Source organism: Daphnia pulex, chromosome 11 (assembly GCF_021134715.1).
Source record: "Daphnia pulex isolate KAP4 chromosome 11, ASM2113471v1".
NCBI classification, from domain to species: Eukaryota; Metazoa; Arthropoda; class Branchiopoda; order Diplostraca; family Daphniidae; genus Daphnia; species Daphnia pulex.
Window position 1 is genome coordinate 6,525,911 of NC_060027.1, and position 23,712 is coordinate 6,549,622.

A 23,712-nucleotide genomic window follows, 5' to 3' on the forward strand; every position below is an offset into this window, starting at 1 on the left:
AACGGGCCAACAGAATGTTTTAGGTGAGCGAATTTTCGTACAATTTCACCATCTATGAGCGCTAGTTTGTTATAGAGATTGGAACGTCAAAAAACGACTCTCCTCGAACCAGATCAGCATGAATTACAACTATAGCTGTTCGCATCTCCACTCAAAAGATGTCCACTTCGAATCTTTGATCATTGAGCTCCCAGTCGCTGATAAAATTGTGGGGGCTTGAACTGCATTTATGGCTGACTCTGTCCTTAGGGTTCGGTTGCCTAGTTTTCAGGTCTGTTTCCTTTTCAGCTAGGATAAGGATGAGGAAAATCACGCGATATGTGACCAAAACCTTCAAATAATAACACTGAATTTCGTTTCTTAACGTTCTTAACGTTTGACGTTCAAAACCGACTTTTTTTGTCGACTTACCCAGGCCGGGCGAAACAGTTCTGATAGGTAAGCTGGTCAGTATTGCTATTAAAGGCATAAATTAAAGAATCGTTTAACTCCGGCTTTCGATCTGTTATTTTGGATGCTTTTTAAAAACCCGTACTACTATCCAGTGACTCGATGATTCCTTCCAGTTTGCCCACTTCGAAGAGAAAAGCGTTAATTGACCAAGACAAATTTCCAATTATAACTGATCGCATTCAGGAAAATGTAAGAAACGAATAAGACAAAGGACCAAGTCTGCGTCGGTGAGAGAGATGGACCGTCGGAGGCACAGCTTCACTTAGCTCATAGTTATAGATCCGGCCTCGTTTGGCAGCTGCCTCGGTCCTTCCTCCATTGCTCGCCATTGGGCCCGGCCGTGGCGAAGAGTGAGCTGATGATGGCTCTACTTTTGTCTATTTCTCGATCCAATTTATCGCAAGTGTCTTCCGGTTTAACCAGCATTAGCTAATCTTGAGCAGGGACTCGAATATCGGTCCATGATATAATAGGAAAGGTACAGTACCTTTCATAAAAACGACTCGGGCTTCGGGCCCACGACAAAATAAATAAAAAAAGTCGAACTCGAGCGCAAGATGGCTACCTTATTCGTACAAAAAAAACGAGGTCGGTAGATCTCTGGCCTTTTCAGTTTTTCCTTTTGTTCTTTGTTTAAGTAAACGGACAGGGAGGGGGTGGTACCCAGACGGGGTACAGACAAAATATTTTCTCAAATTTTCAATTTTGCATAAAGGGGTGTAGGAATGAAAAACGTCTAGGTTGAAAGCTGACCTCGACCGGCCAAACGAAGATTTTCTACCCTACCTGTGTCCGGCGAGATTACAAACACGCTGAAGGCTAGCGGGATAAAAATTCTTTGTTAAGCCTTACATAGAAGACTTTTTAAAGATATATCGAGGGAAAAAAGCCAAGCAATATACCCGTTTTTAAAACCCAGTCTTTCTTACAAAACTTTAACCCCCAACCCAAAGAAAAACGAAGTAAAAGGCCGGGAATCTGCCGACCTCCTTTTTTTTGTTTGTTAGGTAAAGACACCTAACGTAAAAATTGACTTTTCTGCTTTCTTTGTCGAAAAGCCCGAGTCGTTTTTATGAAAGGTAGTGTACACTAGCTCTCTGTTATCTCCAAGACTGGCGGGTGTTTGGTAGAGGGTTCCAAGATTCCACGCCAGGTTCGCTAGGTTAGGAGGTCGCTCGCCTCGGGGTATAGTAAAAATAGGGGTTTTTCGTTCGTAATCTATAAAATTACTAATCAATGTGTCCAGAAATTGATTTAATTAAAGCTTAATTTAATTCCCTATCCTGAAATACCTAATTCATCTAGATTAGGCAATTTCTTATATGTAAAATTCGTGATTGAAATTCACACTTTTTTTTTTTTAATTTGCGCCTTTCGTAAAATTTCCTATGGAAGGGGCCTACGATAACGTACCCACACCAAAAACTACTAATGGAGAGTTGGAGAGACACTTATAATATGACAAAATGTATTTAGACGTTTATCGGAACTTTGATTTTGCTTTTTTAAGAATGTGGTTTCAAAGCCTCTTTCTAAAAGAATTTTTTTAGGCGTGCGTAGGCTAATTAATATGAGTACTAATTTAGTACTCATGTAATATTCAGTGTTCTGTCGAATAATTCGCTTCGAATAAAATTTTTATTCGGGAATAAAGAATAAATTTATTCTTATTCTTTATTCATCGAATAAATGACTTTTATTCCTATTCGTTATTCGATATCTTTTAGAAAAAAATTATTCGTTGTCCGCGAATAACTTTTCGAATAAATATCGAATCAATTTTGAATAAATTTTTCATTTTTGGGCTACTGTTTAAGACGTATTTTCGCTAGCGCCACCTGTGGTGAGACGGAGGAAGACGACTTTTAGGGGGTTGAAACTCAACCCCCATTGCTCGGGAAAGGAATTGCCTAGAGGGTGGTGCTTTGACATGCTTCAAGCACCGAAATTTGTGTTGCAGCAGTTTCCTAAGTTACACTAAGTGGCGCTGTGAGTCATCACAGGCGCTATGTTGGGCATTAACTGGGTTCTGCAAAAATTCAAATTCCAATTAAATCTGGTAATGTGGTAGGGAGCCAAGACCGAAAAACTTTTATTTTGTTTTTTCATAAATCAATTTCGTTCACCCATTCTCTTAAAACCATTTACTAATTGATTAAAATCCGAATTTTTCTTATCTTTTATGCGAAATTTATTTGAAATTTTATTCTTATTCGTTATTCGTTGTTCTAATCGAAAATTCGAATAAGACCCTTATTTTTATTCGTATTCTTTATTCGTCGAATAAATGAAAGTTATTCGAGCGTAGCTCGAATAGCGAAAAACCTTATTCGACAGAACACTGCAAATTTATCCTTAGTACAAAATCATCCAACGCATTCCATTATGCTCAAACTTCAATCATAATACAGTCAAGCTAATCTCATAATGTCAAACCTTCGCGCCAAGAAAACGCGCCTTTATTTTTCAAAGCCTTCCGAGGAATTGTTTGTGTTGTCAGTACGAATCGGAAAAGCCCAGTAGCGATGCAATCCATGAGATTTTCGCCACATATTTTGATCATTTTCTTTCATGAGAAATCACCCTCTAGCCTCTATAGAAAGTTGATGCGAACTGAATTTGCGTTATTATTGGGCGTAGAATCGCGAGTACGAGCTGTGCTTTTAAAAGGTGACTACACAAATGATACGTGAAGATTGCGGTACATTGATGCGCGTTGTGCATTGAGATGACTGAAAAAATTTATTTAGGGTGCAGTAGATTTTGGGTGGACAAAATTGGTTACCAATTTACTCAGGATTCCACAATCGACGAAGTTTTACAATGATAGTGTAAACGATACACAAACAGTCCTGGAGGATAGGGCTGTTGAGTCACAAACCTTCGACAACAAATTATAAGTTGGGTACGTAATCTCGATTTCAACTATATAAGACGACTGGTTGATAGCTATAAATCGTTATAACGAGGAACCAGCGGATGGAGTAATCCCGTTTGACTGCTAGTAATGCTGGCAGATTCCAAATGTAGATGACAGGGATTGGAAGAAGCTGATTCATCCAGGGAATCGAGGTCCAAGTCGGTGTTAATCATGGTTCTTTCATGAAGTAACTGTAGACTGCTGGCCGACAAGGTTGACAACGGTTGAAGAGACACAACTGGGTCGACTTCAGGGCATTTAGTTTCTATATGAAAATTTGTTGCATGGAATAAAAAAACACAAAATATAAAAATAATTGCGCATAATTTTCTTTTCCACAGATTTGAAAGAAAATAAAATCCAAATGCAAAAGTAAATCCATTGAAATTGAAATTAGTCGAATATCCATTTACATATAACATAATGTGTTCCGACGGATTTTGAACCCAAATTAAGATTACACAGGGAAATTTGGTCAAGGTTTTCACCACCCTCAACAATCTTACACCATTGGGGTTAATTTATGTCCTGTGACATTTGATCAGGTGTCTTGCTATATTTTTGTTCACAATTTATGCTTGCATATCATATTAAAAAAAAAAAAAAAAAAAAAAAACGAATAGCCACATGTTTTAGCGAGTTAGAAATATTTGATGGCCACTACTGACGACAGGAGATAAATGTTGCGATCTGATGCGCAAGTGGCCTATTATTACAGTAATTTCGGAATGTGAAATGATTTATTATATAAACTAAATACAAAAGTATTACCTTAAATTTTGGCAATGGATGCTTGAAATGGTAAATGATCATTAACGCACTATATTAGAATGTTCAACAAAGGTCGACCTACCCTGATGAGAGCCGAGTTGAGCCTGCTTTCTCGATGTGGAGTTGGAGACGCTGACCGTGACATGTCCTTTGCCATTATTCAAAATTCTAACTTCACTGTTCCCTTGAACAGATGCGAAAGAAGTCGCACATGGTGCCTGTCGAATAGAAGCCCGTTACAACAAGTTGAAGTATAAGAAATAATTGGCAATTGTTCAGCAAAGAATATGTTATTCCAGAACAGAAATAGCCCATGTAACATTTTACATTTATCTCTTTAGAATCTCAGCATGCATAATTTGAAATTTAACATACCTGAACGAGTTCGCTGGACGGCACTACAGAGTGTTCTGGTATCACAAAACCACGTCTGTCTGTAAAATTTTGAAGGGTCGTTTCGATGAAAATAAGTTAGTGAAAAGTAAGTAAAAAAGTCTCTCTAACGAATAGGCCTACCTATAAAACTTGGAGGCATAGGGCCACATAATATGAATAAACAATTTGCACAAACTCCTCCTTTACTGTAAGGATTAATTTTTTCTTGTCCACGTTTTCCAGTGAAAGAGCCTTTAATCTAAAAAAAAAGGGATACTCAACAACTTAAGTTAGTATTTTTACTATTATAAAAGACAATATTCTATATGTATTCTATCACTTAATTTTCTGCTTTTCATGTGGCTTTGTGGAGAGTGAATCCTCTTCCCATTAGTGATCAAAGACGAATAACAATGCCATTACACTTGTTTTTAAACTATAGACTATCCAATAGTTAAATTCCACATAAAAAACGGGAAAAGCCAAAGACTTTGCAACTCCGAGTGAATATGAAAATTTCCGTTCTTACATCTTCATTTGTAGTTTGATTGGAAGTAGTTAAGTATGTGTGAAACCCGGCCAATCCTAACACACTCCAAACGCTAAAAAAACAAATTATAGCAACAAGAACACTGGCAGGGGATTCTTTGATTGCATCGACAAATGGCCTGTCGTCCCTAGTTACTTTAGTGTGGTAAAAAGAAATTAGCTTTAGAAAAAATGAATAAATATCTATAAAATATGAATATATTCTTACACAAGACCAGATGAGTGACAGCACATGCAAAAATGAAGACGCACATGAATGCTAGGGAGACTATGAACGAATAAAAATATCGATAGTTTCTACGTCCCACGCAATTGCCAATCCACGGGCAATGATGATCAAAGCCATCTATAATCAATATAACCATTAGTTAATTTGAGAATCAATACAGTTTAAGCAATTTCAGGGAAAATTCTGTTTTAAAATCCATAGAAAATCAATAAAAGGCTTTCTACCAACGCAGTTGTCGCAGATACTGCAATGAGATGCTCTAGGTGGGCGAAATATTTTACAGGTAAAGCAGAACTTTAACTTTACAACTTGTCCACATACAACAACTTCTTTCGTCCGAGGTGGTGGACGATACGTTGGACTATTTGGACTGTTTGGAACTTCTGTATAAATAGTTTAAAGAAAAATAAATAAAATAATTAGGCCAAATTATTTATCAAGTTAAGATGCTCTTCACGCACACATTTTCTTTATCTTAAATAAATCAAAAATGGCCTAATCAAGTATGGAAACAGGAAAAAAAAGGCCAAATAAACCAGCATAAAGTTCAAATATTGATATACCAATTTGTTTTTCGATGTCCGCAGCTTCATCTGGAGTGGCCCGAGGAATAACTCCTGGGTCGGAAAACGACGTTCGAAAAAGAGTTGCCAAGACAAAAGTAAACAGAAGACCTCCCACAGCAGGTATGGCAGGAGTTATTTTGACAGCTAAAAACGGACAGCTGTAAAAAGTTGCAACAATGAGAAGATTGAAAATGTAAACAGCAGTAATAAAAGTCATTTCCCTTTACTTTACAACAACTATTTTCAAAATAAAATATCCATAAGCCACACATTATCAAAATGTACTGTGAAATGGCATTTACAATTGTAAGAAGGCAGATTTTAAAGAGATCTAGTTAGAATCTAGTTTGAATAGAACTGTGTAGTGGCAAAATATAATCAATATGCCATTAAATGTAAGAGGTTAGACACATACTCAAATATGAAGAAGGTGCAGCTAGTTGCAACGATAAGTCCAACTGTTATGTAAAATATTCCAACTTGTTTTGCCATCATTATCCTTCCTTCACAACAAAAACGGTTTCTTCCAGGGTATACTTCCCACTTTCTGGTTGCATGAGGCATACTAATAAAATAGAACAAAAATATGTCATTGGTGAGAATGTTCTAATATATCCACCTTGATTTGAAATAAAGAAATTAATAACACTATGGAAAGCAGAAATTATAAATTGAAGCAAATTTCAAGAGCCAGAGGATTAGAATCGAATCCATGCATATTCATTTGCTTTAATCACAGTTAGTCCATCTTCAATGCATATTTTCTACTCAAAGTTCATGGTATTGCATAAACAATAGTTATCTTTGATCAAAGATTGCATTAAGTATGTTATTTCACCTCTTTAGGTCAACATATTATGGATCGAACAAGAAATCAACCAAGAAACAAAAACCATCCTTAACATTTCAAAGATAAGTTTTTTATCATTTCTAACTAAACAAACTTTATATTGCAGTAAAGCTCTTTTTATAGTAGTAAATATATTGATATACTGAAAAGTTCTGTCTTACCTGTTATAAACTGTATAAATGGATGCTATAAATTCCCCAAAACAGAAACTTGATGAATTAACGTTAATCAAGTTGATATGAACTTGCAGATAATCGTAACTGATAACAAGAATCAAGCATAGCGTATTAAATATGTAATATAAGATTTCTGATTTATTCTGTCGTCCTTTCTGTCACTTTCGACAAACAACGTTACTGAGGTGTAGTCACCAAATTTCCCGATAGGGATTCGAATTCGAGAATCCGAGACGAAGGTGTCCCACACAGTCACCCACCATCCGATAAGATGGCGCTGTCCTCTCAGAGGGATAGAGGAATTGAGGAAACGCCAGAAATCGAAGGGTCTTCATAGTTAATTATAATTATATATAATCGAAATATTTTCGAAATACACACAATTATTTCAAATAATTTTGAAGAGCAGACGATAACGCATGGCGGCATGGCAAAGTTGATAAAAGATCTTAGCGCGATTCTCCGGTTTTATCGTAAATGTTTTCTCGCTAGATAATTCTGTCTTACGGCGAAGTATGGTAGTATGTTTTTTATGTCATTTTTTAAAGTCTAACTGGGGCGCGTCTAAACCACACTTTGGTTACCTTGGTGTGATTTTTGACTGCATGATGTTTCAACACATGAGTGCATGTAGGCTATATCTGCTAGTCAGTCGGAGTTGGTCTCACGGTCACAATTCACGCATATCTTCAGAATGTAACTTATCTAATGAATAAGCAGTAAAATTCCCACTAATAGTCAATCCGGTTGAAAGGATGTTATTCCCAGCTCATATTTAATGCGGGTCTGACTTTACTTTCGCTTATATTACCGAGATGCCGAAACACCTCGTCGCAAAGATGGTCTCATACCCTTGACGATATCGTTAGCCGAAGAAAGAACTAATGGGTGAATAAATAAAAATAAAACGTGCAACGATTTCTCTGTCAAAAGAAGTTTATAATTGAGTATGAAAGCTATTTAATTAAACAGAGGGGTAGGACAATCCGTATACCACCGGCAAACGCCGGCAAACCACCGGGGAGTGGTCTGTTTTTCTCTTAAAACATATATGTGCGAACGTATAGGCCACGTACTGTAGGCTCTACGTTTTTTTACTAAGAAAAACATAAATATCAATGGACGACAGGATATGTCCGATATGTCGTTTGCCTACGATCCACCATGACCATTTTTCACATATGCGATACCCCCTAACCTAAACAAAAGTGCTCGACGACCTCAAAATTACTATTTTTATTAGGAAATGAAGCTCGCATGCCGGGATTCGTAAACGCAACCTATGGAGCATGTCAAAGAATTTTTTTAAAAGTCTATTTCCTCTAATACACTCATCCCGCTTTCATTTAACAAATACAATTTGCATATATGAAACAACGGAAATCGATCCGGACAATGTCCATAAAAGTAATAATTACAAATCAACGGCGAACAATAAAAAAAATTTCTCACCTAACTGTCAATTACAGATTCCAATTATTCTTCGTAAAAAAAAATTTAAAAATCAACGCAGAAACTACTCCCTAAAACTGACGGCCCTAATATCGGTTGATGTATAGCCTAGAGTTGCAATTCTTCATTATAACCCGAATGAGTAAACAAGAAACAGAAAATTAGACATTTCAGTATAATCAATCAGTTCCAAAGTATTTTTGTCCAAAATGATTAGGTGCAACTGGATGAATCTCAGAGGTCAAAATTTTCATCTATATCATACAAAAGAATTATTATCATTAGTTTATCAAACATGCTCATCATGATAAGTTGATACTTGAGGAAAAGCCGTCACTATTGTTTGGGTAGCTGGTGGAGTGCAGAAGAGATTGGCAAGGACTATGTTTTCTTCGAGTACCGAGTGGTCTTTTAGTACACTAACTGCCTTGACCACCGTATTACCAGTACCTGAAAACAAATGAACTTCTATATCAGCATCTTCTAAACTCGAATTTTGCTTAACAAATTGATAGTGCGACTTAACCGTTATCCTAATAATGAGCAATTTACTTAACTATTTGGGGTTGAATGTGAACAGAGATTTGAAAACTGATTTTCTGCTCTTCTCTCTTCCTAGATGAACTATCTAATGTGTTGTTATCACGATATAAAAATATATATCCTATTATATCGTATTGTTACTAATAACAGTTGAATCGAACCTTTCAAATACATGTGGCCTCTTGGCCTCTTTCAAGTTATAGATGTGTTTAACCACAATTTGAACACATTAGCACAGCAAAATTTAAACTTTCAGAAAAATCAATCATAATATGCTTTCAAGTTTTGCTGTATAGAACTATAATTATGAGTTAATCTGACTTGGATCAAGATTTTTTCAAATTTTACTTCTGGCATGAGATCCACATTTTGTAGTTTTAATGTGGCTTTTTTTCTTTAGCAATTGTTAATAGAGCAAGGATAGATTCAGGAAACAACTGGTAAGACAAGAAAAGTGTTGCAGCTTTATTAATTGTGAAGTACTGCACTTTTCAACTTAAGCACTAAAAGTTTTTATGCTTATTATTCTCACTTATTTATAAACTTCAAAATAGTTCATATTCATTGAAAAATCTAATGTGAAAAGTCCTAATGTGCTTATTAAACAGACAGAAAACAGCAGGATAAAAACAAATACTTACTCATAATTGGATACATAAGAAGCACTTTCCTTTGAGCAATGTCTTCAGGAAATTTAGCATATACAACTTTAGCTTCATGTGTATCATGATCAGAATCAATCAATATTTTTCCAATTCTCATTGACCTACAACAATCCCTTAATCCCTTTTTGGGAAGATAAAATTAGTTTCATTAAGCAAATAATGCAATACATAAGTTTGCCATTGTAAGTTGCCATATACCTGCTCCATAGCCTCTCCACTTCTGACAATTGATACTCCACAATTTCCTTTCTCAAATTGTAGTCCTTCATATGGAAATCCAATAGGAGTAATAACAGAAGTTGGTGAATATGGAAGTTGATTCAGGCTTTCTTCTATTACAAGGCGAATCTTTTTAAACAAAATTTTAATAAAATGTTTTGACAAATGTAGTTAGGTGACCAAAAAGTACCAATCTGTCTGCATAAAATTTGAAATCATTGCGGTTAGTGTTCCTACAATAGAAATAAATAAAAAAAAATTCACGTTTCATGTAACAGAGATGACATTTGCAATATAAGTCTATCATTTCTAGGTTGCACGAATGCCCAAAATTGTACCATCAAGGGATTCAAAAGGAACTATAAAGAATAGCCAAAAACATTTTAAATGTGGCAACATTTTTAATTTTTTTATTTATTATTAAGTTCATAAGCCTAGTAACTTTAACCTAAAATGATGAATACCTGTCACGAATTATTGTTTGCAATTCACAAGTCTGGTCATTCCTCTTAAGAACTCGGAAATTTGGGCCATATTCTTCAAGGACGATTGAATTTAACTCCGACATAATTAAACTTAAAAGAAATGCTTGCTACCTTAATTACAAAATCACAGCATGTAACTTAATACTGTGCTAGCGCTGGGTGTTAAAATGGTTAAGCCATGCTTGCGGCTGCGATCCCCATCCTTTTTATCGGCGAGAGCCAATGGCATGGCCAATGGGAACGAAAACAGATGACGTTACGCCATCTGGCTATTGATATTGCAAGCATCAACTAGTAAAAAAAAAGAAACACGCAATAAAAAAATAGATTTGTTAGGCTTCTTCTTAAAAATAGTTAATTTTTTATAAAATGATTACTATTATCTAAGTTGTATTTAGTACAGCGGCACACGTTCATCAGGAAGTTCTAGGGTTCAGACTTCTAATAACTAACCTATTTTTTATCTTCAAACTTCATCTCTGACACAAAGTTAAATTTAAAAAAAATAATATTTTCAGAACTCCTCCATTGTCCATTCTTCCATATTTGGGAAATTGAAAGAGAAAAAATGAGAAAAAAAATATTTTGAAGTGTCCCATATAAAAAAGGAGCCGTAGTATAGTAGTAGTAGGGATCATTATATCATAATTGTATATCGCAACTCTATATCTATTAAAGCCGTGGCAGGGGTAAATTATTTCATAATTAATAATTATATCATTTATTTCTTCTTTCTCTATAAAAGAAACGCGAAACGCAAATTTACGCGAAACCAGAACCACATTTGAAAAAAACAAAAAACTTGTTGTTCCGCGTTCCGTCTGCCCGCTGTGTATTGGGGTGCAAACTGCAAAGCATGAAGTTAAGCTAAGCGGGTGTTTACAAGGAGACCGCCATGTCCTGACTCCTGCCCGTCTTAGTCTTACTCCTAGCAGGGGTATGGAGATGGAGAGGTATGTATCCTAGTCCTATCCTGTGTCTGTGTGCGGACGGCAAGTACTTTTGTTTGCTTGACGCAGGGGCGGAGACTAAACCTAAGCTATAGAATAATGGATTAATGGTAGAAGTACTCATATAGGGAGCCCTCCCATTGGCTAAATGGCCATCGCCTTTTTTCTCTGGAAGTGTGTTCCTGCCTGGACGGTTCGCGAGAGCGCCACAGCGGGTGTGTAGGGGTAGGAGTAGGGGTAACGCGGGGGTTGGGTAAGCGACATATATCGATATCTTAGCTCAGTTTTTCCATGGTTTTTCACTGTCGTGTCGCGATATTCAAGCCTTTCAAGGCTTTCTTATAAGAACTCGCGGAACTCCACAGTCCAGATAAAATCACCGAGATAGCTCTGCTTTGAAAACCTCTGAAACCAATCAAGTTATCCAACCAGAAGATCAAACTCATCTTTGTTTTTGTCTCTGATCTAACAACCGTCTGCTACAACCATAGACTACAAGACTTCGTAGTCTATGCTTCAACTCCGGTTAAGATTTAAAAACTCAATGCCGATCCCTTGCTTCGCGCGCGAGTTTCCCGATAGGGTTTTTTTTTGCGGAGTTTGTGTCTTTTTAGCTTTGGGTTCGATGTTTTTGTTCGATTAATCGTTTTGTAGGGATAAAAAAAAGCCTCATAACAATAGGAACGGGAAAAAAAATTGCTAACCGAAATGAATCCACCCAAAAAATTAAAAACCTACGCGCGAGTTTGACTCGAAAGTATGGGGTGTGACAACTTTCTTTATTGACACGACAGCAATGTTGGGTCATGTATGTTGACATATTGGTATAGCTGATGTGATATTTCCACCAATCAAGAATTTCTCATGAAACATTTTAATGGCATTAAAATAGATTCTTGAATGTGGAGGGAACCCTTACGATGCAGTGTCATTGGCTGAGAAATCGGCTCTTTTTTTGCAACACAAATTCCATCTATTAAAATAGCAACCATGGACGGATATCAACCTGATGTGGAGCTCTCAGATGATCTTTATGATACCAAGAGACTAAACACAGAGAACATTCCTTGTGTACTGACTTTGATGCAGGTTTGTAGGTTAAAACTTTAAATTTGAAATAAATAGTCTAATACTTAGTTTTCACTTTCAGATTGGAAACCATTTAGTAGTTCCAACCCCAGAAGAAAAATGCTGCAGCTTTTCTGGTATTAAAATAATTACTGCTGTTAGGGAAATTGACAGTTGTACGACATAACCTATGATATTCTTAAAGATGGAACTTTTAGAGAAATAACATTTAAGCGATGATATAAATCTTCCAAGAGTTCACCTTTACTTATCTCTTCGTAACCTAGGTTGACTATATAATTTCTTTACCATCGCCCCTTGTCTGAATTAAAGTGCTTTTGGTATGAAAAAGAAACGGCAAATAAAGCGGCAATTCAAGCATTTATTGTAAATAGTGCAGGAGATTTTTCTTTTATAATTGTGGGCTACATAAGTTCATGAATAGATCAAAGCCGATACTTACTGATTCGGGTGGTTATCAAGTCATACTCGACGTATGACGTCATGACGTAACATCGAAATTACGTAAAATTACAGAAGTCTTTTTGCTTTTTTCAGTTAATTTCGAACCATTATTTATAGTATTTAAATTTATATAAATAACATATAAGGTTAATAACCACCCTAAACAAGATAAGATTTTTGATAGATTAATTGAACGTTTATAGGATGAAATTACGGCTCTATTTCTCTTATCTATGAAGGGAATTTTGACTAAAATTTTCGACCGCACACTTGGAGAAACTTCTGATGTAGTGAGTAAAGAAATATATAGTTTTCTTGTTAAGAGTGGTAATCATATATCATTGAGACCCGAATTTACACAGGCTCAACCAGTAAGTGGTATAGGACTAGAAAAAGTTAGGCATTTTCCTTTTCTAAAGGCAAAACTTATTATAAATGGTTTAGAAGGCAAAGAAATATTAGAAAAAGGACAACTTCCAGGTAAGTCGTTGACGATGAGACGGATTGCTTTGGGCATAGCCATCGTAAGGTGCCATTGCCGAAGTGACCATTCTTATACACTCCTTTAACTAGTCATCTTTGACCTAGAGGTAAAATATCAGCATTACAAAATTGGAATCAACAAACAAGCACAACCACTAAATACCTTAACAAGTCGCTGAATTTCTAGTAAAACGTCTCTGATGATAACCTCGATGGCCGGCTGGTGACACTTCATTTCGACAAACAGTAGGACGTAAGCCAAAAGAGATGAGGGAAAGGCAGCATTATTTTGCGTCACAGCAAATGGTCTCCTGCTTGCATGAAAGAATAAGAAGGTCTTGCTGAAGAGCGGCAGGTAAAGTCGTCGAGAGAAGTGAGTGATACAGGTTGAGGAATGTTAAGGTCGTGACCGGTTCTTCTTGGGGTAGACAAGCTAACTTGGCTTCGACAATTTTTTCCATCCGGTTGATGTCTCCGGCGGTACATTTACATTAAGATATCGTTACCAGATATTGAGGTTCAGGAACAATCTATTAATTAAAATTTATTAGACAACCTGAATACTAGCCAATTAAAACTGTCAACATACCTACAATGGACTCTGAATGGAAGATACCTCAATGTTGTTCTGTTTAATCCTCTCCACCCATTGGCAAGCTGCTAGATGGAAGGAGCTGATTGCTATGCATGAAAGGTGTTTAGGAGTGCTTTCATGCGGCTCATGAACCAGTCCATCATGTTGAGAGCATCCAGAAGAACTGCACAAGGAAGATCATACCAGACTTTCATGCAGCGAAGAACATGAGCAGCTCCATCCCTCATTGCACACATAATTTCACCGCTTTCCTAAAACGCAAACAACAAATTACAAATTAGTTTGTATTCTCAATAGAAGAAGCATTACAGAATACTTACTCCTGTATTGCTGGCTGTTGAGTGTTGACAGAAGTTGAAGCTTTGGTTGGAATTTAGCTTCAAGGGCCATGGCTTGTCGTAGACTCTGCACCAGTGTTGATACATCAGGACTGGTGGAAATATCACATCAGCTATAGCAATATGTCAACATACATGACCCAACATTGCTGTCGTGTCAATAAAGAAAGTTGAGATAAATTAATTGTATCACCTGAAGCATAGGATCTTTGTAGGAATTTGCAAATTTCATTTTCCAGATGTTGATGAGTTTGCAAGTCTCAGCCTTGCCGATCCACTGGCATTGGAAACTAATGTAGTTTCAAGAATTATAGGGTGATAATCCAGCATTGTTCTACCATCACATCGTAAATCATCCTTTGATATTTCCAAATTTGAATTTCGTTAAGTAAGGACAATTTATTTCAATAAGAGACCAACAGAATTTAATTATACCTGGACTCCATGATGAATGAATGCTTTTCGGTATATAAAAAACCGTACGGCTATTGTACCAGCTTTACGAAGTAGGGAAAATAATTTACAATCAAAAGATTATACTACCTACATTATTTAAAATTTGACTACATACATTTTTCTTTAAACTTGCCTTGATTCAGTTGATTGATTAGCAGCCAGCCTTGTTTTGTTTTTGAATAGCAGCCAGCCTTGTTTTGTTTTTGAATTCCAATCCAAGGCCGCGTTGAAGTTCGTCGGCCTTGAATTATGGATTGGCGTCAGAACCACCTGTCGGGAGAAAAACTAACTAAAAATAAGCGATTCTTTTTTACATTTAAATCACACCAACCCCTTTATCTCAATCAAAGCGGGATCACGACGTTGCAATGTAAAAGCATCCCCTCTACAAGACGGTCGCAATTTGAATACCGTGACGAAAACCCCCGCAAATCGCATAAAAGAACAATGGAACCCCCCCAAACGAAAATCGTTTCCCTATCTCTCCGAGAGGAACAGCGCCACCTCCCAGAGAGAAATCGAGTAAAAAACCCCGAAAACAGCTATCGAGCCGTAGAAGAAAGAGACGTCGTCCCCCCGTCCTGAGTGGGAGGTGGGTGAAGGAGGGCAGGGTCGTTTGCCGATAAATCCCTATCGGGAAACATCACATTCATATGCTACGTTATTTGAGCAGTTATTATTAGTTACTGACTAATTTGACTTAACGAATTATTTTCGCAAACCATTAAGAATGTCCAACGAAAATTTCTTTAAACGTAAGAGAGGATTTCATAACTTGATTTATTCTCCTACGCCTTTTCCGAAAAATTTTATTGTCGGTTCCTTTAACGGTGACAGTATAGTTATAGAAGATATGCAACAGAAGCAATTATTGTATTCTAATGTAAGGCCCCAACAAAAAATCTACAACTAATGAAACTAATGCATTAACTTTTATCTTCATTCACTTTAGGGAGGCTATGGAAAAGGAAATCTATCGAGAAGTGTACCAAATTTCAAATCATGTATTTATAGGTACAATCATCTTAAATTTTATGGATAGTTTTATTTTGTTGTCATTTAATATTGATTTATTAATATAGTGATGTTGATGAAACTTCTAACCTCATGCTTGAGGAGGCCTTTTTTTTAAGTTATGTCGTGGGATGTTTGCAAGTAAAATTTCAAGGCATATTCTTGAATCTTGATGAAATTTGGAAGTTGTTTAAAAAATCCACCAATAACTTTCTGCCTCGGTATGGTATAAGATTAAGTCTCCATTAAATTCTAAATGGTTCTTTAAAATATTTCTGTTTCTTTTTTTAATTTTATAAATGAAACTGTAGCCTAGAAACATTCAACATAAATTCTCTAGTTTGATTATTAATTTCAGGTGTTATTAATGAGTTTTTATTATTATTGAAGGTATCTCTCTTATCAACATTTTCGGATGGCTGGTTGGGTAGTCCGATCAGGGATCAAATTTGGCACTGATTTCAGTATTTGACACTAATTTCCTCTCCCAAAATTCACATTGGTTTACATTTTTGTCCTTCACCATTGCAGTATTATACAAACAAGGTCCTGAGTTTCACCATGCAACATATTCTGTCCTAGTTGGTAACTTGAATACTGTAATTGAAACTACTGACAGTTGGGTCCAACTTGCCACTGCTAACCGTATTACAGAATCTGTATCAAAGGTAAAGACAGTTAGAATAACTTTCTGTCGTTACTTTTTTTAAATGTACCTTCTTTTCCTGTTTTGTTTTCAGGAACTCTTGCTCTGCAATGCTGTACTTATTCAGGCTGAACCTGATTTTTCTTCTCCTGCGTGCATAGAACAATTCCTCTTAAATGTGGTAGTTTTGAAGCGATGGGTTCCCGCTTTAGAACGTGTTATTGATTAATTGTTAGGCATTCTTGAGAGAGAAAAGGAACTGTCAAGTTTTTGAGGGTTCCGAAGTTGTCTTGTATACTATTCCCGCCGCCACTTTTCTGCTATGACCGTTTTGGGTCGTTTCTGTTTTTTGTGGATACATACAATGATGGTTTTGGCTGTTTAGTACCGCACAAACAATCATTTTAATAAAAGATATAAAGTGTGAAATTGAATATGTTAACTAATATTACTAGCCCAATTGGCAACAGTGGCTAATGATAGACTGATAGGTTGTGAATTTTCGCCGCTAGGATGACAAGTTGACGATCCTTCCTTCCTTCGGGCTTCGGCTGGTTCTCAGTTTTCTTTCCAGTTCTCACACCTCAACCCCCAACCCTGCTCAACCTTAGTTCCTGCCGAGATTGTGTAGCTGTAGCTGATGCTACTTGATTAAACAATTTTAAGAGTCATTCAATCAAATAGTTGTTCAACAGAATGACGTGATCCAGTTCTACTCACTTGTTCTAATCACTTCTCTTTAACTATCCGAAGAGTGCTGCGAATAAAGTAAATTATCACGTCTTTAAGTTCGGCTACTAGTCATGTGAATGATTTCAACAAAAAACATTTCGTATCCTTTCTAGATTGTCGGTAAATTCGTTCGACATTGACTGTGTGCGACCTCTATATTTCAGCTGCTTCTCAGCAAACAAAAGAACAACAAAAACGGGGGATAGGTGAGAGATGGCGCTCAGGTGGGCGGACCTTTCCCTTAGACACATCAGATCTCTTTTCGCTCTCGTTGTGCAAACATCATGTCGGATCCCGAACAGTCAAGCGATTCTAGCTCAAATTCTAGTAGTTCAGGCTCCGACTCATCAAGAAGAGGAGGCGTAAAGAAATTTCGTCTCTCAAGTGAAAAGTCAGCTAGTTTGGCCGACTGGGTCGTATCGGGTTTAGATGACACTCGAGCGAAAAGTGCTAGAGAGGCCTTTAGACCCAAACTAAAGAAGAACGCCGACCTGCTGATCAACCCCAATCTAGATGATGCATTCTACATCCGGCTGAAGGCAGTTAAGTCATCTTCGGCAGCCAAGGTCAACATCGACCCAATCGAGAAAATCTACAGGAACCAAACCTTCAAGATCCTTGACTTAGTCAAGCCCATCATGTTTCTAGCAAGTCGGCTCAAGAAAAAGAAGAAATCCCGAGCCGACGCCAAGGCGGTCAAAACAGCTCTGAAGCTCTGGGCGGTGGTGTACCACGACATCACGAACGCGCGACGCCGCAACATTCTGGCCCAAATCTACCCGCAGAATATTGGACTGCTAGACGACAAAGCTGTCCTGCCAACGGGTGGAGAACACCTCTTCGGTCCGAAGTTCACCCAGGCCCTGGTCGAGCAAGTGAAAACTCTGAACGCTCTCGAAAACGCGGGAGCCCCTCGCGCGCCCGGATCTAAAGGTGGTCATGATCAACGCCAATCGAATCGCGATTTCAGCCACCCCCCTTCATCTTCAGGCGGTCGCTATTCCAATTTTAAAGGATCTCGGTATGTCCAATCTAGTCTCCTTTCCTTTTATGGGTTTTTTCTCTTGGACGCATAGCGCGTTTTTATGTTAAATTGTCAAGACCGGCTTTCGATCGGTGGAATTTGTCAACGGTGGCCCCATATCTACAACTAAATTCTATTTGTGATCCCGTCCAATTATTTGGGAGCGGGTTGGCTCACCAAGTTGAACTTGATTGACTCATACTTGTCGGTCTCAAATTTTTTCCTATTTTTGAAGGCCTTTTGAAATTCCTTCAGTTTAAATGGGGGCGTTTTCTTCGAATTCGTGCCCCCCCTCCTTCGTTTTAAACTCAATGTGATGGGCGTTCACCAGACTAGTAAGGGGAGTGGTAACCTTCCTGCGGAAGAACGACCTTCGCCTCGAACTTTATTGGGATGAGATTTTAATCTTGGCGCACGGGTATAGCAGTGCCCCAGCACACTTCCGTGCTCTTCGGATCCCCTTAGATTCCAAACCGGATGATCATCTGATCAGGTCAAGAGAGCAATTTACGCTTTCGGCACGTTTACAAGAGGCTCGTAGAAGTCCTTCTTGGGTGGTTTCAAAGGCAGATTTTACATCTGGCCGTCCGCTCATTTTTCCCGACGACGGATTTGTCCAGGGCGTCGGATGCATCCTTTTTAAAGAAGGGAGGGGGGCAGTATGAAACGAATAAGGACTAGGAAACTAGCCGAGATTGCCCTAGCAACACCACTGACCTCTCGTCCCTGATAGAGCTAGCAACGGAAATTCCGCTCCTTCTCTTCCCATCCAAGTAGGCTGATCTCCCCGTTGGGGGAGGGTCATCCATTGACAGGAACGAATCCATCTGTTTTATCGCTCGGTGGTTCTCCGGAGTTGTCTGGAAGAACGAACCTTTCCGAAGGAAATTATCGAGCTCATACTGGGAGCAATTCGATCGAATACGCACCCTGCATACCAGTCCGCTGAGGTCGCTTGGAGCAGTTGGTGTAAGCAACGGAACCACAACTCTCTGTTGTCTGGCGTCAAGGAGGTATTAGCTTTTCCTTGTTAATTTTCGTTCCAGCAAGAGCTGCAGCACGGTGGGAAGGAACCCTCCGACAACTATTCGTATGAAAGAGTATTGACGCCTTTTTTAGACGAAATGCCGATTTGGTGGCGCATCCATGTTACACAGTCCAGCAGGGCTCCCACGAGCTCCAATTTTCAGGCGTTGGTAACTGTCGACCATCAGGGGGTCTTATCTTATATCTTATTATATCTGATTATATCTTGCTTTAAAGACACAGTCAATGTCGAACGAATTTACCGACAATTTGTAAATTGTTCGAGCGAGCTTTAGCTCGCGATGAGCAATTTGGATTGTTGGGGGAATGGAGTGAAGACATTGACTGTCTTCTAACCACCCATCCCGCCCACTTCATTCCCGTTATCATTATGTTATTTAACTTGAATTAGGTGCAGCATCCGATTATTGACGGCCCACTAATTCCTCTTTCCTTCTATCTTTTTGCTAGATACAACAATGATAGCCGCAGATCCAATTTCGACCGTGGCTCACCCAATCCCGCCAATAAAGGCGATCAGAACAACAACAACAAATAGGCCATTTGAACCATGGATCACCTTACACATTTTCCGTTAAGCCAGATCCACAGTTTGTTTTTGCTTCCAATTCTGATGTGTCTAAGGGAAAGGTCCGCCCACCTGAGCGCCATCTCTCACCTATCCCCCGTTTTTGTTGTTCTTTTGTTTGCTGAGAAGCAGCTGAAATATAGAGGTCGCACACAGTCAATGTCTTCACTCCATTCCCCCAACAATCCAAATTGCTCATCGCGAGCTAAAGCTCGCTCGAACAATTTACAAATTAAAGTGATAGTTTGTAGGAAGTGAAGTGTTCATATCGCGTAGGAGTGCGGTTTTCTTTTAAGTTGGTCGATCACATTAGGTTTCCAGGCCTTTACAATTTTAGTTGTTGTAGCTACTTCTCTGCTGATGTGATGTGCTCATTATCAATGCAGTTTGATTATCAATCAGAATCGGCGAATAGCAAAAAACCAAAAACTGGAAGTCACTGTTACATTAGTCAGTTCAGTGAGGTTAAGAAATATGGATAATCTCATATGGCATCGTTAATTAATGACCTATAGATAACATTGTGTAGCGGCAGTTAGTGTCAGTGGTTTCACTGGTTTGTGCAAAAGGAACGATTTTGCCTAGTGGTGCTTTAACGTGTCTTTGTGGTAACTGCTTCAAACTTTAAATACCCTGTTCGACTTGATAAGTGTGAACACAGTCTGGTGTGAATGAGCGTCGTATTTTTCAAGTTACAAATATTTGCACCCACGCAAAGTGAAAGAGACAATCGTTGAAATTAATTGAATTCGTGTTATCGACAACTTTGAGAAAAATGGCAACTGGCGGAGAGGATCCATGGCCAACAACTGGGAGTCATGGACATTACTTTCTTAAGAAGAATTTTCATAAGCCCTCCTATTGTCACCATTGTTCAGATTTGGTGTGGGGACTTCTCGGACAGGGATACGTATGTGAAGGTATTCCAAATCCACGCTTTCTTTTAGAATATATTCACCCACATTAATTTTTTCCCCAAACATATTGGATATTGTCAAAGAGATGAGCAATATTACCAAAACTGATTGTTAGTTTATACGTAAACTGTATCAATGTATTTTGTGTAAACTCCTTTGTATTTGAGATTTTTCTAAATATGAGAGAAAGTAATGCTGGTTTATGAGCTTGAAAATGTATGTTAACCCCTGTGTTAACCTTTCAATAGCCTGGGTGAAATCCAAATGAATTATTCACGAATATCTTAATTAATCGAAATTATCATTGAAGTAAAACCCATTCAAGGTTCACATCGAACAAATCAGCATGCGAGATGTAATCAATATTTACTTGTTTTCGTTTTTTTTTTTTTTTCAATGCAAAACTTCACAAATACGTATTTATATGGGAATAAAGACACAAGTAAAATTGAAATGCTTACAAATTCCTGAAAGAATTAAAATAATCCCTAAAGAAAATCTAACATAGCAAAGGAAAAAAAAAAGAAAATGTAGAAAAAATAGGCAGTTGAAAGCCACAGTCAACAGGAGAGATAAAAAATTGGAAGTGCAAGGGGGAAGAGAGAGAGGAGAGACTGAAGGGCGTATTGATTTTCATGTAGAAGCTAAACTAAGCCTATATTTCTTACCGAGTAGAGAACAGCGTTGAGGTTCGAATTTGAGAAACTCCATTTCAAGAAATGTACCAAGTTATAACTCATGGTATCAATAAAAATTTTTTTTACATATTTTGTGATTACCATTTGGGAACTGCGTAAAAATGACGCAAAAATTTGACACAATTTTTCCCCTGAACCATTGGGGGAACAGGGATGCTTTATGGCCTGTATCTCAAGTTCGAAGTTTACACGAAAATGGGGGTGGGGGGGGGGGGGAGTTGACTATATATCTATTGGTCGTTTTTTAACGATAGGCCTATAATATATAGCGTAATATTTGTTATTGAATTAGGCTTTGCACTTTTGCTAGCAGCATGTGTTGATTTGTTATCATGCAATCGATATACTTTGATTCGGAAACCTACAGTTGGTCTCTGTCTGATACTTTTTTACTTATGTTTGGATACTTAAGGATTACTAGAGCCACTTTTGGAAGGCTGTTTTCCTCGTCGACGTCTTGGGAGATCCCAAAAATATACATTTAAAATAAAATGAGTTTTTATTGAAGTTGGAATAAAATAGAATTTATTGTAACATTACTATGAAATTGTTAACTATCCCTAATCATCCACCATAGACTGTCGAGACTAACGAAATCTAAATCATTACAGTTTGCAATTTCGTCGTGCACGATCGCTGCCTTAAGGGAGTTGTATCACCGTGTATCCACATCGCCACGGCACTTATCGAGGTAGGCTTAGAAATGCATTCCCCCTCCCGCTATTTGGAAAAATATTGCACGATGTAAGACGGAATTTTATTGTCATAATTTGCCACTAGTACCTAGTACTATTTTCTAATTACCGCTGTTTGTTATTTTTCTCATCTTACGCTACTTTGTTTTCGCTGTTAATAAAAAATTCGATAATGTTTCACGAAAATTTCACCATGTGTTTGTAAGAACAACGCAATGAAACTTTGATTGACTTCTTAGGTTCCATCCATTTTTTGGTGGAAAGTGTTACTGTTACAGTAATCTGTATATTATTCTTACCACTTTCGTCTTATACATGCACACTACTAAAACGAAGTTTTTATTTTTTTTTTATTTTTTAAAATATAAAATCGAGCTTAGCTAAAGAAGTTAAAGTATCTTAACATCCGGTAAATATTTTCGTTTTCCTCTAACAGGAGACACATGTACCGGTAACCAATAATGATTTCGCACATAAATCATGCACCTTGTGCAACAAAACTACAAAATTTACATTGCATGCTATATGAGGAAAAAATCACAATTTATTCTACTGGCTTTAACCGGTTTATACTTCCTACATTGTAATTGAAAATTCGATAAGATTTTCCCCGAAGTTTAACTAACTTATTAAGCCAATAGTTTCACAATAAATAGAGTTAAATATAAGTGATCAATAATTGATCATAAGAATTCGAAAGGAAAAGTAGAAAAGGTTGAAATTAGTTGTATTATTTTTTTTTTTCATTTATACAATCAATGGTAGACTTTCTGATATTATGATATTATGAGAAATATTTGGACATGATCGTTGCTTTCTCAGAGGCAGTAGGATCCAGCTGTATCCTGTCAAGTGTTGCTATGGTAACTCACTCCCTTTCCCTCGTCTACCGCGTTATCGATCTGTGAACTACACCAAATCACTGATTCTACTGGAGAGAGGAGGGTCGTTCATCGTACGGATCCATCTCTTTAGCTTCGCGACGGCGCGGCTGCTGTTGCTACTTCTTCATCGATCAGTGCTTTTCATAGTTTGACGTACAATTTTCTCTAGCAGGGAAATTTTACAATAAAGGGATATCTTCCTTAGTAAAGAGAGTAAGGCTAAATACGTATTTTAAACAATAAAGTAATTATTGTTGAACGTACTGAAAATTGCCGGAATTTCTTCATTATTTTATTGTATTGCAAAGCATCTATTCTTGCTCAGTCTAGTATTGGGTTTGTAACGAGGAAAAATCATTGATGTTATGGCGACTTGGAGGTTGAATCAAACAGCAAACTGAGGAAGAATAAAAAACTGAAGATGAAAATCACTAAAAATGAATCTTAAAACATCGTCTGTCGATATATCAATCAGGGTAGGGGAGAGTGGGGCGACTGGCTCACTTTTTATTTTTTTTCTCTTAGCTCCCATTCCCTTATTTTCCAACGTATTTAGATCCACAAAATCTTAAAAGAAAGAGAATCCTTCCTGCTTTAAATGGTGATTTTTTCAATCCGATCTAAATATATTAAGACTAGGTTATTACCGATCTAAAAAAAAAAAAAAAGAGCAAACCCGCCCCTGATACGGGGGGGGGGGTGGTCACTTGCTCACACCGCCGGGGTGTCTCGGCCCCGGTATTTCTTACGGAAAAACCGGGGAAAAACCGTTGACTGACATTAGAAACTCAAAATTAAAAAAAAAATAACCCAATAATGCAACCCACCAACGGAATATCAATAAAAAAGCTTAAATAAGTATGGTAGTTGACTAAAAAC

General features: G+C 37.5%; 4 protein-coding genes and 2 long non-coding RNA genes across 12 annotated transcripts in view; 2 read left to right on the forward strand and 4 right to left on the reverse strand.

Annotated features, from left to right (window-relative positions):
* Positions 1–3,176: 3,176 nt before the first annotated feature.
* On the reverse strand, positions 3,177–7,194 carry LOC124207067 (palmitoyltransferase ZDHHC14-like). Of its 3 annotated transcripts, none has more exons than XM_046604331.1 (11): positions 6,875–7,152; positions 6,279–6,428; positions 5,861–6,021; positions 5,522–5,680; positions 5,277–5,414; positions 5,049–5,203; positions 4,661–4,778; positions 4,520–4,578; positions 4,227–4,362; positions 4,145–4,165; positions 3,566–3,638 (listed from the first exon to the last, which is right to left on the reverse strand). In XM_046604331.1, the coding sequence occupies exons 2-10, from the start codon at positions 6,425–6,427 to the stop codon at positions 4,146–4,148; spliced, it is 1,095 nt and encodes a 364-aa protein (XP_046460287.1). In that variant the 5' UTR covers position 6,428; positions 6,875–7,152; the 3' UTR covers positions 3,566–3,638; position 4,145. The 3 variants fall into 3 exon arrangements, with proteins under 3 accessions (XP_046460285.1, XP_046460287.1, XP_046460286.1); XM_046604330.1 differs by lacking the exon at positions 3,566–3,638 and adding an exon at positions 3,956–4,079; XM_046604329.1 differs by lacking the exon at positions 4,145–4,165 and having other exon boundaries at positions 3,177–3,638; positions 6,875–7,194.
* Positions 7,195–8,502: 1,308 nt separating this feature from the next.
* On the reverse strand, positions 8,503–10,490 carry LOC124207530 (uracil phosphoribosyltransferase homolog). Its single transcript, XM_046605040.1, has 6 exons — positions 10,233–10,490; positions 9,959–10,001; positions 9,748–9,897; positions 9,526–9,670; positions 8,661–8,791; positions 8,503–8,595 (listed from the first exon to the last, which is right to left on the reverse strand). The coding sequence occupies exons 1-6, from the start codon at positions 10,334–10,336 to the stop codon at positions 8,521–8,523; spliced, it is 648 nt and encodes a 215-aa protein (XP_046460996.1). The 5' UTR covers positions 10,337–10,490; the 3' UTR covers positions 8,503–8,520.
* A 767-nt stretch (positions 10,491–11,257) lies between these two features.
* Positions 11,258–16,697, forward strand: LOC124207698 (tRNA-splicing endonuclease subunit Sen2-like). Of its 2 annotated transcripts, XM_046605283.1 has the most exons (7): positions 11,262–11,747; positions 15,249–15,491; positions 15,561–15,622; positions 15,691–15,843; positions 16,013–16,086; positions 16,154–16,290; positions 16,363–16,697. In XM_046605283.1, exons 2-7 carry the CDS (start codon positions 15,339–15,341, stop codon positions 16,495–16,497), a joined length of 714 nt encoding a protein of 237 aa, XP_046461239.1. In that variant the 5' UTR covers positions 11,262–11,747; positions 15,249–15,338; the 3' UTR covers positions 16,498–16,697. The 2 variants fall into 2 exon arrangements, with proteins under 2 accessions (XP_046461240.1, XP_046461239.1); XM_046605284.1 differs by lacking the exon at positions 15,691–15,843 and having other exon boundaries at positions 11,258–11,747.
* On the reverse strand, positions 12,830–15,203 carry LOC124207699. 3 transcript variants are annotated; one of them, XR_006880089.1, is made up of 8 exons: positions 14,940–15,203; positions 14,724–14,878; positions 14,588–14,649; positions 14,346–14,509; positions 14,135–14,244; positions 13,809–14,065; positions 13,383–13,749; positions 12,830–13,320 (listed from the first exon to the last, which is right to left on the reverse strand). It is a non-coding gene; the product is annotated as an uncharacterized LOC124207699 (long non-coding RNA). The 3 variants fall into 3 exon arrangements; XR_006880088.1 differs by having other exon boundaries at positions 14,135–14,265; positions 14,724–15,201; XR_006880087.1 differs by having other exon boundaries at positions 14,724–15,200.
* On the reverse strand, positions 15,598–16,483 carry LOC124207700. Its single transcript, XR_006880090.1, has 2 exons — positions 16,339–16,483; positions 15,598–16,279 (listed from the first exon to the last, which is right to left on the reverse strand). It is a non-coding gene; the product is annotated as an uncharacterized LOC124207700 (long non-coding RNA).
* A 422-nt stretch (positions 16,698–17,119) lies between the features above and the next one.
* LOC124207697 (diacylglycerol kinase theta-like) overlaps positions 17,120–23,712 on the forward strand; it is a 29,206-nt gene continuing 22,613 nt past the window's right edge. The window contains exons 1-3 of one of the 2 annotated variants that reach the window (XM_046605280.1): positions 17,120–18,021; positions 19,522–20,559; positions 21,866–21,945. In XM_046605280.1, the coding sequence (XP_046461236.1) occupies positions 20,415–20,559; positions 21,866–21,945 (225 nt within the window). In that variant the 5' untranslated portion in view covers positions 17,120–18,021; positions 19,522–20,414. Of the gene's footprint in view, positions 18,022–19,521; positions 20,560–21,865; positions 21,946–23,712 lie in introns of those variants that run through there. The other variant, XM_046605281.1, reaches the window with a different exon arrangement.

What these genes read in the sequence shown, in the direction of transcription:
- LOC124207530 (XM_046605040.1), bottom strand. Translation starts at nt 10,336, where the DNA reads ATGTCGGAGTTAAATTCAATCGTCCTTGAAGAATATGGCCCAAATTTC. An exon ending in CAAACAATAATTCGTGACAG is followed by an intron (nt 10,002 to 10,232) that starts GTATTCATCATT and finishes TTTCTATTGTAG; the next exon opens with GAACACTAACCGCAATGATT. An exon ending in AATTTTATGCAGACAGATTG is followed by an intron (nt 9,898 to 9,958) that starts GTACTTTTTGGT and finishes TTGTTTAAAAAG; the next exon opens with ATTCGCCTTGTAATAGAAGA.
- LOC124207067 (XM_046604329.1), bottom strand. Translation starts at nt 6,427, where the DNA reads ATGCCTCATGCAACCAGAAAGTGGGAAGTATACCCTGGAAGAAACCGT. An exon ending in ATCAAACTACAAATGAAGAT is followed by an intron (nt 4,779 to 5,048) that starts GTAAGAACGGAA and finishes CTTTTTTTTTAG; the next exon opens with ATTAAAGGCTCTTTCACTGG. An exon ending in TATGCCTCCAAGTTTTATAG is followed by an intron (nt 4,579 to 4,660) that starts GTAGGCCTATTC and finishes AAAATTTTACAG; the next exon opens with ACAGACGTGGTTTTGTGATA.
- LOC124207698 (XM_046605283.1), top strand. Translation starts at nt 15,339, where the DNA reads ATGTCCAACGAAAATTTCTTTAAACGTAAGAGAGGATTTCATAACTTG. An exon ending in TTCAAATCATGTATTTATAG is followed by an intron (nt 15,623 to 15,690) that starts GTACAATCATCT and finishes TTATTAATATAG; the next exon opens with TGATGTTGATGAAACTTCTA. An exon ending in CAAATTTGGCACTGATTTCA is followed by an intron (nt 16,087 to 16,153) that starts GTATTTGACACT and finishes TCACCATTGCAG; the next exon opens with TATTATACAAACAAGGTCCT.